This window comes from Rhipicephalus microplus, chromosome X (genome assembly GCF_043290135.1).
Source record: "Rhipicephalus microplus isolate Deutch F79 chromosome X, USDA_Rmic, whole genome shotgun sequence".
NCBI classification, from domain to species: Eukaryota; Metazoa; Arthropoda; class Arachnida; order Ixodida; family Ixodidae; genus Rhipicephalus; species Rhipicephalus microplus.
This window is the reverse complement of record NC_134710.1, coordinates 474,144,634-474,162,626: the sequence shown is the minus strand read 5'-3', so window position 1 is coordinate 474,162,626 and position 17,993 is coordinate 474,144,634. Positions and strand designations below refer to the sequence as shown.

The window sequence follows — 17,993 nt, the reverse complement described above, 5'->3', positions numbered from 1 at the left end:
TCCTTTCCTATGTTTTTTTTTCTTTTTGAGATTCACATGCAAGGACCGACCTGGATATGTGGCGCAATCATTTGCTGGCACACAGAATACTGAAGTTCGATTTCGGTTGAAATTCAAATTTTTAAACTTGTATCCATCCGCATTTTTTAATTAACGGACAACGCTGCCGATGCCGCTTTATTTGCGACACTGACATTGTAGCGCCTGTACGCTGTGGTGAAATCACAAGGGGCAATCGTACTACCATAATCGCTGCAAGAGTTTATTCGGACTTCTTAATAAGAAGGGAGCCTAAACCTGTACACGGAATTTGTGCATACGGCGAAAATTCGCTACTTATGATCGGCAGCTCACCACTGGTTGACTGATTGATATGTGGGGTTTAATGTTTCAAAACGACCATATGATCATGAGGGGCGCCGTAGTGGAGGGCTCCAAAAATTTTGACCACCTGGGGTTCTTTAACGTGCACCCAAATCTGAGCACACGGGCCTACAGCATTTTCGCCTCCATCGAAAATGCAGGCGACGATGCTGTGATTCAATCCCGTGACCTGCGAGTCCGCAGCCGAGTACCTTAGCTACTAGACGACCGCGGCGGGGTTCACCAATAATCCTAAATGAAAAGTGGGATGACTGCATTTTTACCAGCACTAACACATGAAGTAATAATTTAGTTGGTACCAAAGGTAGCGGAAAAGAAGGTGAGAAATCCACAGCGTGTGATGGAACGAAAACTCATAAGCGCGATATTACGCAGAGCGGAGGTGATGGCAGCGTGGAACACATGATTTACCGACATATTGTTATTGAAAGTTAACAGGAAAAAATTAAGAAAAAAAAGAAACAAATGTACCAATAAAGGCCGCGCATGGCGCAAGACAGCGTATAGGGCTGTTTTATACCGTATAGTGGAACGGTGCGGATACCAAAGGGTATAAACGCAGCCGAGTGCGATGAACAGTTTCATGAAGTAACGAAATTCAGAAATTTCAGGTGCAAATTTGAGATAACTCATAGAACACTGTAGGTTGCCGTTGCGTTGCAAAAGACAAAAGAGAGGCTATTGCTACATATGATGTTGAAAGTGAGCTGAGATGCATAAAAGCATTCATAATCGTACATTCTTAAAAAAAAAAGGTTGGCATATTCATTAATTAAACACTAACCGTTCACTTGTCCCATGAAGAACTAGCCTCTTAGTAATGACTGATTGATATGCGGAGTTTAACGTCTCGAAACCACCATTTGATTATAAAAGACGGCGTAGTGAGCGGCTCCGAAAATTACGACCACCTGGGTACTTTAACGTGCACCCAAATCTGAGCACACGGGCCAACAGCATTTTCGCCTCCGTCGAAAATGCAGCAGCAGCCGCCGCCGCCGAGATTAAGTCCCGTGACCTGCGGGTCAGCAGTCGAGTACCATAGCCACTAGACCACCGCGGCAGGGCAACTGCTTGTATAGACATCTGCAACTGGTCAATATATGTCTGTGCATCCAACATTTCTACACATATTTAGCGTTATTTTATGACACATCACTCATAAAAAAGTTACATCTTCACCATCTCTCCGCATGTTTAGCATGTCTTTTCCCAAGGTACGTCGGATCTGCGAAATTTTTACATACATCAACGACATAAATCAGGGTATTATGTCCACTTTACGACAGTTTGCAGATGATCGCGTGGTGTACCAAAATATATATTGTTATGAGGACGTGACAGCACTGCAAGCAGACGTGAGTAAATTTCATGACTGGTGTAACCAGTGGAATTTGTGTTAAAAGCTAAAGACTTCCACATTCCACACACACACACACACACACACACACACACACACACACGCACACACACACACACACACACATATATATATATATATATATATATATATACATATATATACATGTTTGTGTGTGTGTGTGTATAAACTGCGCAAGGCTGTGTCACAGCATGAGCTGGTAGCCATCTTACGAGTCTTGGCTAGGCTAGGCTTTAGCGTTCTCACCTCTGTCTTTCCCAGCCCTTGCTGGGAAAGGCATACTATAGTGCTCTGCTTTACATGGCTATGGTTGCTGTCTTTTTTTTTCTACTGCTGTTTTTATGTTTTTCTATCTTCTTTCCTCATATGTTCATCTTTTTTTATTGCTCGCTGTAGCGTATAGCCGAGTGGATACTACGTTCACCTATGGACTGTTGGAACGCAGGTGCAGCCAAGACATTTGGTTGAAGTCTAATTTCTCTCTACCTTTCGTTCTCTTTCCCTCTCTCTGTACTTTTTCTCTTGTTCATCGAACTTGTCGCATGCAACGCCGGACAAATTGGCGTACTTGTTCAGGGAGCGGAGCATACGAGGAAGAGGGGTAAGGTGATGAAGAGGGCCAGTGAAAGTGCATGATCATGATCATTTTCTATCTACAACACATAGCAACCCTCGGCCAAAACATCTCTCCTACAGATTCAAGCAAGTAATAGGACTATCAAACACCAGATCGTGTAGTGAGTGCGTGAAACAACTTTATTGACGACCTGGCATCAAAGTGGAAAGCGTAGGAGAAATAAAGCGAGGCGCTAGCATGCTCCAATGTCCCGGAGTTGTAAGAGCTTAGCGCAACGAGCACATTTCTATTCGATTGGCTTGTCGTGTACTCATAATTTTAGTAAATTCACACATCTTTTTTTTTGCGCCGCTGCGACGCCACTAATGTGAATTTGTTTGACCATTCCGGATAACCTGTGCACGTACGAGGCGTGGATTATGGTATTGTGAGCACTACGAAAAAAAAAGCCCCCCAAAACAACAGAGAACTACGATCGTAATCTCAGAAGCATTCCTGTTCCTGCTTAATTTGCAAGTATGTCCGGCTCCACCGACTCTGAATTGCTTGAACTTTTCTGATGCAAGTGTGGCAATATAATCGGATTTCATTATCAGCACAGCAATGCAATGCACACGCTGTGGAGATAGAGCAACCACAACGGCCCTCGTACACACGGGAGTATGGAATCTGGGTTAGCGCAACCAGCTGAACCGGTCCATGCACACCACTTTCCCTCGAGAGAGAGGACAAACGGAGCAACGAGATCGTCGCCAAGCGGAGACCGTCGACAGCTTCGAGCGAATGATGATCTCTATCGTGGTCTTCGTGGGCCTAGCGTCGCTTGCCGGTGAGTGTCCGCCTGACACGCCGAGCGACGCTCTCGTGCCTCGCTCTACGTCTCAACGGCGGCCCAGTTTTCTGCTGCCAAATGCGCTGCATGTAGCGAGGATGCCGCTAGAATTCAGACCGTATCCGGGCCGTACGATAATGTGTGAGACTGCCGGACAAACGATCAGCTAATATGTTCCTTTCCTTAATAACATGAAGAGCCGCACGACCTATGGTGAGTGTGAATTATCACGCCCATGTGTGAGCATCGGAAAAAGACACCTCTGCAAGCGACTGTGTTCTGTATCACGGAATCGCCCTTTTACTTGCTTTTCGCGAGTCACATGTTCCAGAATTGGGTCGAATCAGCTCCTCTACGAGTGATTGAGTGTTTTTCATTCGAAGTAGAGATAAAAATTCCAGAAACAATAGTTTGCGGCTGCCTCTGAATGCAGCTGTGAAGACTCCTCGTTTGCAAAGAACACCACACTAAGCTTGCATGCTTGACGACTGGCCGCATCTTCACGGAACAAATCTCCAGGATACGAGTTGTGTATGCTCAGAATTCATCTGGGAGCTATATGATCGATCTCATGGCTGCTATGTTATATTCATAGGCGTAAATTTATTGCAGCGTCCTTCCCCCCGTATGGGCAGATTTCGCTCCCTCCTTCTGAGGTGACTAAAGGGGGGGGGGGTAAGTGCCCCCGCCCTGTTCCCCCCGTCTTCACCCCTGCGCACACCTGAGGTTTTATTGACTCGTCAGATTTTTTTGAAATGAAATAATTTTCTTCCTTAAAGAAAACCTTATGTTCACGGAGCTACACTGTAAGCTTTCCCTGAAGTTCATGTTTTTTATGTTTTCTAAAGTGAAAATATTTTAGTGGGCGATTTTGAATAGCTTACAAGTGGAACTAAAGTTAGATGACCAGAAGCAACATGCACCGACAGAAGCACCTAAAAATACTAGTCTGCCCAGGAACACACCGCGAAAGAAGCAGAGGAGTCTGACTGTGTGATCCAAAATGATTGGATCCGCCACTTTTGGTAGTGTAGCGCCAAGTGTTTAGCATGCCAAGGCATTTCAACCCGTACACGCTACAGGAGGGTGCGAAACGCGGCCAAGGAAGCTACATTGCACTCTATAATGGGTTTGTGGCTTTTTCGTGCCCCGAAACTTCCAACTACTGCAACAATCATAGGATATCCAGGTAAGCACTGCATACGCTTATTAGCGCTGAAATTCTGCTCACTTAGAGAGATGATAAGTTTGCGTAAACGCCAATGGTCGAGTTGTACAAAGATATTTGACTCAATTTAAAATGTCTCAACTTTTCTTACAATCTCACAAGGGCATTCGTTTTTAGCTCGTGCAGCATGAACCAAGTGAAAAAAAACATGGCGCATAACTGCTGTCAGGAAACTTGACAAAGTTCCTACACGATATTTACAAAAATTTTGTTTACGCACATATTCACAGCTGAAGAATAAAATTTAAATGCTTTGAAACATAGGGCCAGAAGCCTGTGTGACAAGACGATAGTTATAGCGCGAGACAAGAAGGACACAAGTGCTCGTGTCCTCCTTGTCTAATTGTCATCGTTATGTTCTCGCGGTATAACTTTCGTAATGTCATACCTACTAGCCCAAGCTGCCGCACTTGTGTAACAAGTTCGTTGAGCAGCCCCGCCGCGGTGGTCTAGTGGCTAAGGTACTCGGCTGCTGACCCGAAGGTCGCGGGTTCGAATCCCGGCTGCGGCGGCTGCATTTCCGATGGAGGCGGAAATGTTGTAGGCCCGCGTGCTCAGATTTGGGTGCACGTTAAAGAACCCCAGGTGGTCAAAATTTCCGGAGCCCTTCACTACGGCGTCTCTCATAATTATATGGTGGTTTTGGGACGTTAAACCCCACATATCAATCAATCAATCAATCAATCAATCAAGTTCGTTGAGCTTAAAACTTTCAAGGAAAGTGGTTTTTCAAACTCAGTTGTAGCATATTGCTGATTTAACTTGTTAATGGGTGTGGTGCGATCGCATATCTGTCGGGCGGTAGGCGGCATGCCCTTGTCCTGATTCGCTGGTGCAACATTTGTACGCAAGATGCCTTGCAACAAACGAATTAGCGTGATTCCAGTGGTTGCACCGCGAGGAATTTATGGGCTGTGGCTGTTGCATTTCACTAACCATTAAAGTGGTTTAACTTTAAATATGTCAGTCTCAATCGCACTTCCCCATTATAGCGTGCACGTCACTCAAAAAAAAAAAAAATATTGAACCAACTGGCAGGCACACAAGACCATACTTTGTCCTTTTCTGTCCCCAAATACCAATGTCTAAAGGTCGGCGGGCAGGTGTTTTAGATAATGAGGGTGCTTACCATGAATGAATGTATTATGAACACCCGTAGGCATTCAAGCGCAAATTTAAACCGCAGTATGGTTGCGCGAGTGTCTTCGTTTGCCATTTTCTCAACACTACTTCATACTTTGAAGCTATCTACACAAAAACGAAAAGAAGAACCTCAACCTAGCTTGCGTATCGTTTCAAGGGGCAAGGAGGTGAAAGTACTTCGCGATAGCATAATATTAACACGCGAGGTGTACGAAGCTTTCCCGTACTGGTTCTACGTGAATGAGCGTCCGCACCGACGATGAACGTCAAAAACACGCACCCATTGTATGCAACTACTGCCTCGCGTAAACCCCGCCCGCATGACTGGGGAAACTTGCAGGTCAATTTAGGACCTTCCGATAAGATTACGCGTACAACTCGAACATTAAATTTTTTATGAAACATATATGCGCCGGCACTACAATCACGCTGGAGTCATCTATGGCAAATGTATATAAGCTGACATTCTTTATGCCTTGGCAGAATACTCGATGACCGATGACTGTTCTCGCTACTATCACTGCGCAGAGTATCACTTGTATTTTGATGTTCTATATACTGGGCAAAAGTTTGCTCAAAGAAAGTTTCCTCGTAAATATGCCGACTACTGCTTCGAAAACGTCACCACCACGTCACACACACGCATGCCAATAGTAGGTGACAACCTAAGAATACTAAAGTAAAATTTTCTATAGTGTCCATCAGTAAAATGCACCCCCAATCACGGCCGCTTTGCATCATGACTTTGTAACGCGACATGAGACGGTGAACCGCGGCACTGAGGCAAACAAACCCGGTTCAGTTTATATATACGATGTTTGTTTCTTCCAAAATCAGCTCTTTTTTATACTGTTATTCGCTCGTGACTTGGTATCAGCCTCAGCAATCTTAATTCGACGGTTGGTACCGTGTTCGAAGTATACCAAAACAGTGGAAGCTCCCAGAGCTCTACTGCAACGTTTCATCGCGTACCATCGTTTCATCAGCGACAAGTTGCAACGGGGCATGTGTTGCCTGCATCGCTCCAATGCAACATGCATATCGGCTGAGGGTCACCACAGCCATCGATCATCGTCGTTCTTACTAGCACGCAGTGACATGAAGCTGAACTGGGATTGTGCGCGTCTGTGTACCGCCCGCAAAAGCCATCGCACTGACATCGCCGCATGTCTGCGCATTAACGCTACAGAGTTAAAGAGCTCATTTCGTAGAAACTGCGGAGTTGTTGGGAGCGAAAAATCAACATATTCTACGCGACCAAAAAATCGAGAAATACTGAAAAAAATAAACGCTATAAAAATTCTGGGTCCGAGTGGGGATCGAACCCGGTTCTTTTGCATGACGAACAAACGTTCAACCACAGAGCCACGCAATTACTATTTTTCTAAATGGTATTTATTGCGAAAACAGTAAAAATTAGTTCCTCTGCTTGGAAATGCAGTGAAAGCACCTTGCATTGTTTACAAACACTCGCGTTCTGTCTACGTGCTTCACGATAAACATGTACTATCGAAGTAATAACGTGTGGTACCAGAGTATTAATTAATTAATTTATTTATTTAGATACCCTAAGAGTCAGGGGAGCTTTACACAAGAGAAATTATTAAGGAGTGAAATACAATCAAATTTCAGGAATGAAAAAGTAAAACTTTTTCCTTTTCAAGAAATACAGTGCAGAAACAACATTTCACAAATAAGGATAATATCAAGATAATTTTTCAGGTTTGTTCAGTTTCTGAAGTGAAGAAAATGAAAGATGACGTGCAGTATAAGATACAACGATGTGATTTATCGAAGTGTTATTGTGCTCGAGAAATGAGCGGAGCGCTAACAGAAAAGAGTGGTGATCGTTCCTAGTGGCAATGCTTGATGACAGTAAATTCCGTTGATCTATTGGTAGTGCAAGAGGTGATTCCCAGTATTTTTCAGTTTGAGAAAAAAATGGTTTGACTTTAACTTAGACAGAAAGTGGTACGCGACTACAATAAGAGATAAGACGTGCTTCTATAGGGTAGTGAGTGTCAAAGAAGGATAACCGGGCAAGAGTTCGAAGCAAGGCGAGTAAATGCACAATAACATTGCTTTTTAGTTCTTTGACACTTCAAAATTGAAAATACGATGATAGAATGAACCGGGCTGTTTTGTTTTGAACCACTTAGAGGTGATTATACCAGGTGACGCGATGAAAATGTATATAATAGATGCGTATTTTAATGGAGGACGACTGGGTGAGGTAAATAACCTGGTGTTACAGTTCGTGAGATGATGGCGTCGCTTCAAGAGGCAAAGCTTCTTCAGGGCTTTAGAAAATGTGTAATCTATGTGGTTATTTCAGGTCAAAGTCGAAATAAATATTACACCGAACTGTGTATATGTCGAAATCGTGCAAGTTTTGATATTGTAAATTGTGTATGACTTCTGATAATTGCGGCCGTACTAAACTTAAGATACTTTGTTTTATCTGTATTAATTTTCATCTGCCATACGGAGCACCAATGTGTTAGTTTACTGAGGGCAGACTGTGTGTGAATGATGCTGGTGGGAGTCGTTATTTTTTATATATTACGCAGTTATTTGCAAGCAATATAACTGACGCATTTATGCCTATTGCTACGCCATTGATGTACAGTGTAACCTTTTATGAAAGGAAACACGCAAGCGCTTGACCTGCGCTCTGTCGCGGCTGCAGCACCATCAACCGACAGATAAAGAAAGCGCGACCAATTTTTGCGTTTGGAGTTAGCAAACAAAACAAGCCATGACCATTGGACAAGCGGTGCTAAACTGTGCTCCCGCTTTGGTCTCGCAAAGGGTGATGTTGATTGATTGATATGTGGGGTTTAAAGTCATATACCTACCTTATGATTATGAGAGACGACGTAGTAGAGGGCTTCGGAAATTTTGACCTCCTGGGTTTTTTTAACATGCACCCAAATCTGAGCACGCGGGCCTACGACATTTTCGCCTTCATTGATAATGCAGCCGCCGCAGCTGGGATTCGATCCCACGACCTGTGGGTCAGCAGCCGAGTACCTTAGCCACTAGACCACCACGGCGAGGAAATGGGCGATGCCACCAAAGCGGACACGCTGATGGTGTTGATGGATTGGCTAATGGTGCTGTTGGCAGCCGCTGCAGAGCGCAGGCCACGCGCTCACACGTTCTCTTTTATACAAATTGATACTGTACATTAAAAAGAAAACAGAAAGACATGCCGTGAGCAGGAATTGAACCTACGACCTTCGAATAATGCGTTCGATGCTCTAACCACTGAGCTATCACGGCGGCTATTCCCCCCCCCCCCTAGTCATTTTATTTGGCGCTGACTGACACTCCCATGTTTAAATTCGCATATAAACCCAATAAAGTGGCTGAGGGGAAGCCGCCGTGATAGCTCAGTCGTTAGAGCAACGAACGCATTATTTGAATGCGAAGATCGTAGGTTCGATTCCTGCTCAAGGCAAGTTATTTTTTCACCCACTTTTCTTGCTTCTTATTTTTACATTACATTGGTTTTAATAACTGCCCCTATATATTCCTTCGCAATGTTGTCGGTTAGATCTTACTACTATTGTGTCAAAAACACAAAAAAACGAGCCCTTAGGTATACACTTCTTTCTCATATATATATATATATATATATATATATATATATATATATATATATATATATATATATATATAGAAAGAGACGATGAAACTTTCACGGAAGCGCCTGAACGTTTTCAACAATTCATTTCACAATCATTTCACAGTGGCTTCAGTTATACGTTCACATATCACTGAGATTGTTCGTACACTGCCATGAAATATCATTGCACCACTGTGCTTCTACATCTTTTAACTACATATAAGCATAGTACCACGTCACAGTACATACAAGGGAATCTTGAACTGGGTCTTCAGAATGTTCGTGCCCTTCTGCGTTTCCCCTTTCTTTCTCTTTTTTCTTTCTTTCTTTTTCTGAAGCACGTGAGACTTTATGACGCGAATTTTGATGTTATCCAGCACAGATGGCGCTGACCTGTTATTGAAAGGAGCTTTTAAAGCCATGTATGAATTCTTGTGACATTACTCCACCAGATGAAAACGTTAAGTACAGACGCTTCCATGAAAGTTTCGTGGTATATATTCGTGACGCAAACGGGCTCATCAACAGTGTGCCACACCCGCCACCATGGCTACTGGTGGTGGCGCTGACTGACACTCCCACGTTTAAATTCACATATATACCAAATAAAGTGGGTGGGGGGAATAACAACCGTGGTAGCTCAGTGGTAGAGCATCGAACGCGTTATTCGAAGGTCACAGGTTCGGTTCCTGCCAATGGCAAGTTATTTTTTCATCCACTTTTATTTCTTGACAAAAAAGGTGAGGCGAGCTGCGAGCCAGGGGACGTTGGGAGCTTATAGGCAGTCAGGTGGGTTTCTACATTGCTAATAAAGTGCGACAGACCATCTACTTAGATATAGTGCCGCAGCCAAGCATTTCATGACAAAATTCGGTTCGAATACACATGTCGAACCATTCCCAATTGTATATCTACTTAAATTGCGTGCAATCTAAAAAAAAAAAAAGAGCGATAACGGAGAAACGGGCTCCATTCCTCCTTCGGCGCAGCGACTTCCTCCCTTTCTGACGCTTTACCCGTCGCGGCCTCTTGCGGCAAGGACCAAGAGAGCAGCGTTCCTCCTTCAGCGTTCAAGTTTCCCCTCAATCACGGGGGGAGGGGGGTTCTTGCGCGCGCGCATGCGCACGCCAAGCCTAGCCGGCCGCGGCCAGTCGCGAGCGATTGCTTTCACCTAAGATTGATGGAAGCAATGCAGGAGTTACGTTTTCTTTTATTTTATTGGTGTAGAGTAAAAGCCTCCTTTTTTTTTATCGTCAAGCACTCGCGCGATGCTCCGCACACGTCCATGTGTGTCTCGTGTTGTTTCATACTACCAATTTGTCACGAATACAAGGAGCTCTGCTTCCCAAGCAGTATTGCTTTATCGGTTACCTTAGAGTGTACAAAAATAATTAATTTTTTCAGTGTCGACATACTTGGTAAGCCCACGAATTTTTAGTTTCGCACGGCACCAACAGCACTCATGAATTCGACGAGGCGCGTAAAAAAGCACTAATTTTTCAGCATTCTAGGAAACCTGATACCACTCTACAGTCCATGCGTGAAAGCACGATCACATACAATTGATAGAGTTATACGTGCCACTAGAGCCATATGGAATTTCTTTGCAGTTTACCCCCATTCGAATACGGCCGCCGTGGCCGGAAGTCGAACCTGCGTCCTCCAGCATAGTCACACGACACCCAATAAGGCTATTGATTGATTGATATGTGGGGTTTAACGTCCCAAAACCACTATATGATTATGAGAGACGCCGTACTGGAGGGCTCCGGAAATTTAGACCACCTGGGGTTCTTTAACGTGCACCCAAATCTGAGCACACGGGCCTACAACATTTCCGCCTCCATCGGAAATGCAGCCGCCGCAGCCGGGATTTGAACCCGCGCCCTGCGGGTCAGCAGCCGAGTACTTTAGCCACTAGACCACCGTGGCGGGGCAACCCAATAAGGCTATGCTACCACGGCAGGTGAAAGCACAATGGGAAACAGGGTGTGAAGTTTCACCGAGCATTTATTCGTCAGACTAGGTTACAACCATGAGAAACGTTTTAAACATCACCATAACTAAACTTTTGCGAAAAGTGAACCAATGACTTCTGTCGGTTGAAGCAAATGCTCAATCGCATGCGTTTTGAATTGCCCATGCCAGCACTGATACATAAGACGGAATTGTGCATGCGTGCAGTATGCCTTCCATGATTCTCCTTTGTCGTGAGAAACTCAACACGAAATGCACATTTAGTAACTGCTGTGCACAGCAGGTAAGTACTAACACTCACTCACCTTTGTGAAAAGAGTATTCTAAATCCAGAGTAATAGCCACCACAGCCACAGCGCTAACAACAAAATTGTGGCACGCACTATGATTGCAAGTTGACACGCGAGGTGAATCGCGAGAGGCATCTAAGCAGAAAAGTATGTAGACATACCATGCTAAACATGCTATAACATTGTAGTAAATTTGCGCACTGCAGCGATAGTTCTTGCACTCAAGTAATAGAGCTGCCATGACGCCAACAGCCACTGCCATAGCTCACGAAAAAATATCGTCGGATGTGAGGTCATCGCTTATTTCTCTCGCAAGACCCGCGTTGTAACGTACATATACACTGCTAGGACGGTCGTTACCGCATCAAAAACAATGTCATTGAAGGGCTAGCGGTGTACTGTATCCATGGCTAACGGTCGCACTTGTGGAAAGCACGTAAAAAGAATATAAGCAAACGTTAACACGAAACAATTAAACGAGGTCGACGTGACCACAGAACACCTACCACGACGGAGACAAAGTTTGGTCTGCATGCTGCGCCCTCTCCGAGAAACAAGAAGAAGAATAAAAAAAAAGTGAGCTCCGAATTGGCAAGCGCGCCGCAAGTGTTTGCATTCTCGGAGGCTTCAAAAAAAAATGACTGTGGCAGTGGTCGAGAGAAGGCGCAGAGTTCGGAATGCCATGGGCATTCTATGCATGGCTTGGGGGTATTCGCTTTCGTGAAAACCAGATAAGCTCTTGTAATTATTTCGTTAATTATTGTGCAACCATTGATCAACTTACGTTTGTCTTAGCATCAGATACAATATATTTGCGCGTGCGCATGTTGTGGTATTGCCACAAAACGTAAAAATGTGTAAGAAAATATACTTGTAACTTGTGCCGCTATGATCAGTCCAAATTCATCACTGTATAAGCTTATGCGCTTTCGTAGTAGGGTGTGAGTAAACACGCCGAACTGTTCCGTTGCTGTGAATGGTTGCTTGTCCTCTTGTCGCGTACATGTTGCGTACTTTATGTGTAGTATGTGTCCATGTGTGCATGTGTTGCTATATGCATTGCATCAGCTTATATTAGGCTTCCGGTGTCAGTGAGTAATCCTGAATGGGCTGAGGCGATCCGCAAGGGAGCCGTGATAGTGGGTAGGACAACGTACGTCACCGTAGGCGACCTTTTTTCTTGTAGTATGGTTCAGTTTCTCCAGATGGCGCCAGCTACCACTTACTTCACGGCTATGACGCTCTCACACCTCCAGCTGCTTATATAACGTTGAACATCTATCTATCCATCAAAGTTGCACTACTGAGTCGGAATGGTTTCGCTGCAATCGAGTCTATGGTTTGGAGGCACATCTCGTGACCTGCGGCCCAGTGAACGCATGGATAACGTCGCTACATTATGTTAATCTGCGAGAAATAAATACAGCAAGCCTAGCACGCACTCTTGAGGTGAGGACTCAGCAGTATCCGTGTCTTTCGGATAGTACGTCTCTTCGCTGACTGAACGAATCCTGCTTGCTCCGTCGTTTTCTTTCGCGATGTTTTCTTTACCACAGGTTTGTCTGCTTGTTTTTATAATCATTTCGTTCAGTATAAAGCTCAGTGGGACCGTTTTTTGTAACTTTAAGTGCCGTGTACTCCTTATCAGTCGAGAATCGTTGCATTTGCTAAGCCTACTCGCTTCGCCTGAGGGCAGCCATGTTGATTTTCATAGGGAGGAACATGTTTCTCTTTGGCAAAGGGAGCGACGTTTCTCTATTTCAAGACGAACATTGGGAATATCACCGTTACTCTCTAAATGGAGAGAACGTCACTCAATTTTTTAAGAGTGTGATTAAAAAATCGTCTAAAAAAGAGGTCTGCGGATACAGTCTCACTGGCGACCATCTGCTGGCAATACGCTCCCTCACCAGAGCAGGATAGGCCACCCTGGTGCCGTACCTGGCCACAGCCTCCCATGAACACAGCAATTAACCCCTGGCCCTCAGTCCCCAGTGGCTGCGAAGTAACTGTCCAAAGCGGTGGTCAGAGTTGTGACGCGGCGGAGGGTGCTAAAAATCTCTGGGTATGAACAGGCCACTATTGGCTACTTTCAGCACTAGAACGATATCTAGTGAGGCCAGTCTAGCTGTGCAATTCGATAAATTAGAGGGTGTTAAATGGAATGGAATAGGGTTCAGCGAAGCTAAAGGACACGTGAGGCTTATAAAGTGCTGAAGAATAGACAAGTCCTATGCTACCGTGGTTTAGTTGACAGAAAAAAAAACTAGGAGTGAGGTTTCTCATACACAAGAATATCGCTGGCAACATAGAAAAATGCAATAGCGTCAGTGAGAGGGTGGAAAGTATCATAATTAAGTTTAACAAAAGGTACAAGACGAAGATAGTAGAGGCCTACGCGCCTACATCGAGCCAACATGATCATTTGGTCGAACGCTTTTATGAAGACGTAGAGTCAGCCATTAATGAAGTAAAGACGCAGTATACTATTCTCATGGGTGACTTTAATGCCAAAGTAGGCAAGAAACAGGGCGGAGACCTAGCAGTGGGGGCTTATGGCGTCGGCTCTAAAAATTCCACAGGGGCGTTCTTAGTAGAGTTTGCAGAACGCAATAATTTACGGATTATGAATACCTTCTTCAGAAAATGGGCTAACCATAAGTTCACGTAGCGAAGTCCTAATGGCGAAACCTAAAAATGAAATGAACTTCATTCTGTGTGCACACTCGGGCATTGTGCAGGATGTAGAAGTAGTTGGCAAGATTAGATGCTGTGACCATAGAATGGTAAGAGCTCGTATACACCTAGATTTAAAAAAGCAAAAACAAAAACTGATAGGCAAGAAGCAAATTGAATGACTGGCGGTGAGAGGAAAAATATAGGAATTCAAAGTTTCGCTTCAGAAAAGAGTCGAGGCACTAAGTGAGATAAACGACGTAAGCGTTGACACAGTGAAAAATAGTGCCATCAAAGAGTGTGAAATTCAAATTGGAGGTTCATTCACTAGACGGGAAACTGGCAAGCTATCTCAGAAGACAAAAAATCTTATTTAGAGACGAAAAACGATGAAAGCCTCAAATGCAACTCACAAAATAGAGCTAGTGGAGCTAGCTCTATTTTGTTACGCCTATTGATAGAGCTAGTGGAGCTAGCTCTATCAATAGGCGTAAACAAGCCGGCATCAGGAGGTATAACATGGAAAGAACTGAGCAGGCTGTAAAAAGCGGCAGAAGCCTGAAATCTGCGAGGGCAGGCTTGTGCATAGGCAAAAATAGAATGTATGCATAGAGAAATAAGGAAGGCAATGTCATAACTAATATGGATAGGATAGTCGAGATGGTGGAGGAGTTCTACAGAGAGCTGTACAGAAGCCAAAAGAGGCAGGATGGTATTGAGAGAAACTATAGTAGGCCAAGAGAATTCGACATCCTACCAGTAATGACAGGGAAAGTAAGGAAAGCCCTAGAAAGAATGCAAAGAAGCAAAGCCGCTGGTGAGGATAAAGTAACAACGGACTTCCTGAAAGACGACGGAGAAATTGTGTTGGAAAAATTAGCCACCTTATATACAAAGTGTCTCTTGACGGGAAGGTACCAGAATCTTGCAGGAGTGCCAACATCATCTTAATCCACAAGAAAGTAGACGTCAAGGACTTGAAAAATTACAGGCCAATCAGCTTACTTTCTGTTCTCTACAAAAATATTTGCCAAAATAATGGCTAATAGAATTAGGACGATATTAGAGTTCAGTCAGCCAAAAGGCCAAGCAGGATTTTGTACCGGTTACTCCACATTGAACCATAGTCATACTATCAATCTGGTATTAGAGAAATGCGCTGAATACAACCAAGCCCTATACATAGCTTTTATAGATTACGAGAAGGCGTTTGACACAGTCGAGACATCAGCAGTAATGCAGGGGCTACGGAATCAGGGCATCGAAGAACCCTACATAAACATACAGGATGAAACCTACAGAGGATCGACAGCCGCCATAGTGCTCTCTATAAAGAAAGTGAATAATTTCAATAATGCAGGATGTAAGGCAGGGAGACACAATCTCTCCAATGCTATCCACCGTGTGTTTACAAAAGGTATTCAAGGCCCTAGACTGGGAAGACTTAGGGATAAGAGTTAATGGAGAGTACCTTAGTAGCTTGCGATTCGCTGATGACATTGCCTTGATGAGTAACTCAGGCGACGAATTATAGTTCGTGATCACTGAACTAGACCTGGAAAGTAGCAAAGCAGGTCTGAAAGTTAATATGCACAAAACTAAAGTAATGTGTGACAATCTCGGCAGAAAACAGCAATTCGTGAACGTGGAGAGAAGCTGGAAGTTAAGGAGTATGTCTACTTAGGACAGGCGATAAGCGCGGAGCCGAACCACGAGATTGAAGTACCTAGAAGAATAAGGATGGGGTTGAGCACATTTGGCAAACACTCTCAAATCATGACTGGTAGAACCGCTCTCCCTTAAGAGGAAGGTATATAACAGTTGCATCTTGCCAGTACTTACCCATAGAGCAGAAACATGGATGCTTACAAAGAGGGTTCAGTTTAAATTGAGGACGACGAAGCGAGCGATAGAAAGGAAAATGATAGATGTAACCTTAAGAGACAAGACGAGAGCAGACTGGGTCAGGGAACAAACCGGGCTTAAGGGTATCATAGTTGAAATCAAGAAAAATAAATGGACATGGCCCGGACACGAAGCACGTAGGGAGGATAACCGGTGGTAATTAAGGGTAACTGACTTGATCTGAGCCTCAGAGAAGGCAAACACACGAAGGGAAGACAGAGAGATTGGTGGGCCGATGAGATTAAAAAATTTGTTGATATAACGTGGCAGCGGAAAGCACAAGACCGGGTTGATTGGCGGATCATGGGAGAGGCTTTTGCCCTGCTGTGTGCGTAGTCAGGCTGATGATGATGATTTCTTAACATTTACATTACATTTCGGCATGATAACTTCCCCTATACTTTCCTTGGCATTATTGTCTTTTAGATCTCATAATTATTATGTGATACACAGAAAACGAGCCATGAAGCATGAAGCATACACTTCTTTCCTTATATAAATGAATATATATATATATATATATATATATATATATATATATATATATATATATATATATATATATATATATATATATATATATATACTGAAGAAATTGTTTCAATGGGCCAAACGTACTTAGGCAGGCATGAGGCACAACTCAGTGGTTGTCTTAATTTTACCTCCAATGGTTTTGACCGGTCCACTTTTGTTGCCGTTTTGATCGTCCGCATTTTCCTTACATTTGGTGACAATGGTGGTAGACATTGTGTTCCTGGTTGGCATGTATCTGGGCGTGTCAGCTAATCTGACCACAAGGGCTCATTGCTCTGCCGTTCTGGATGAATGCCTTAGTGAAGTCATCCTCGGTCATATTTTTCTGAGCCGCCATTCTGCGGTTATCGACTGTTATTGTGGCATTTTCAGTTCAGACTTAGTTCTGTGCAATACTTCAATATCCAGTTGCCACAACGCTTAAGCGCTGTCGAGTTCATTCGCTTGTGATCAGGCACAGCGACTTGAGTCGCATTGGTCCCAAAAGCTCCCGTACATTATCGCGACTGGTGGTGTTGTGGCGTTAAACTCACATATCAATAAAAAAATGCGAAGATGTAAAGAACGCATGGCGAAGAGCAGGGACGTTTAAAAAAAGCAGAATGGAGGTACTAAAGCCCATCTTATGCAGCACGAAAGCCCATCTAATGCAGCTAACCATATACTGGCGCACGAGGAGAAACAGGGGGGAGGGCGGCCACCCAGCTTATACACTTATGAAGGAGGGTGTTTAATCTGCGCCATACATTGGCAAGGTAGGGGTGGGCATCACGACAAACCTTCACCCTGATCGGCAACCCAGCACACAACTATGCGGCTAACAATATCGTTACGTTATGATGACGAGGTGTCATAGAGCTAGCTGATTTGCACGACTGCAAGCGCTATGACAACTTTTGGTGCACTTAACCAAGTGGGCCAAAGAGCCAAACTGAAGACTTGCACTCACAAAAGGGCCTCCTTCTTGTATCTCTTCTCCTTTTTGGTAAACATCACTGTTGGGCTTCTCGAAAAGCTGCTGTTTCCGAAAAAAGCGGCCCATAATATGCATGCCGCCAAGTGAATGACGCGACTTATGAAGTCGAGAGTTGACGAGACACCGGAATAGTCGGGAAAAGTCATGAGGATGCACCAACTCGGGCGTCGCCTACAGTAGCGGCTGCTAGAATGTCCCTCGTGGACACCCTGGTGGCTTAAACTCCTCAGCATAATTTATTAATGTTAATGACTGACTGACCACCAAGCACTCCGTACAATTGGTTAACCATCGAAAGCTGAAATGTGCGGCCTCAGTGTTTAGCAGCGAGTTCAACCAGACGCTGCACTGAAGCATTTCACATTTATTGGTTACATGCTCGTGCTTCTTAACGAGGTTAGACATGGGTCTGGCTTGAGTTTACCACAGTGCTTATTTCACATGCTACACATTGTGCCT

At 44.1% G+C, this 17,993-nt stretch overlaps 1 protein-coding gene and 1 non-coding gene across 3 annotated transcripts in view; one reads left to right on the top strand and one right to left on the bottom strand.

The window, feature by feature from the left end:
• The first annotated feature begins 3,018 nt into the window (after positions 1-3,018).
• LOC119186712 (protein obstructor-E-like) overlaps positions 3,019-17,993 on the top strand; it is a 64,568-nt gene continuing 49,593 nt past the window's right edge. The window contains exon 1 of one of the 2 annotated variants that reach the window (XM_075880857.1): positions 3,019-3,171. In XM_075880857.1, coding sequence (XP_075736972.1) covers positions 3,042-3,171 — 130 coding nt within the window. In that variant the 5' untranslated portion in view covers positions 3,019-3,041. Of the gene's footprint in view, positions 3,172-3,350; positions 3,388-17,993 lie in introns of those variants that run through there. The other variant, XM_037413058.2, reaches the window with a different exon arrangement.
• TRNAM-CAU (transfer RNA methionine (anticodon CAU)) lies at positions 8,758-8,830 on the bottom strand. The gene has a single exon. It is a non-coding gene; the product is annotated as a tRNA-Met (tRNA).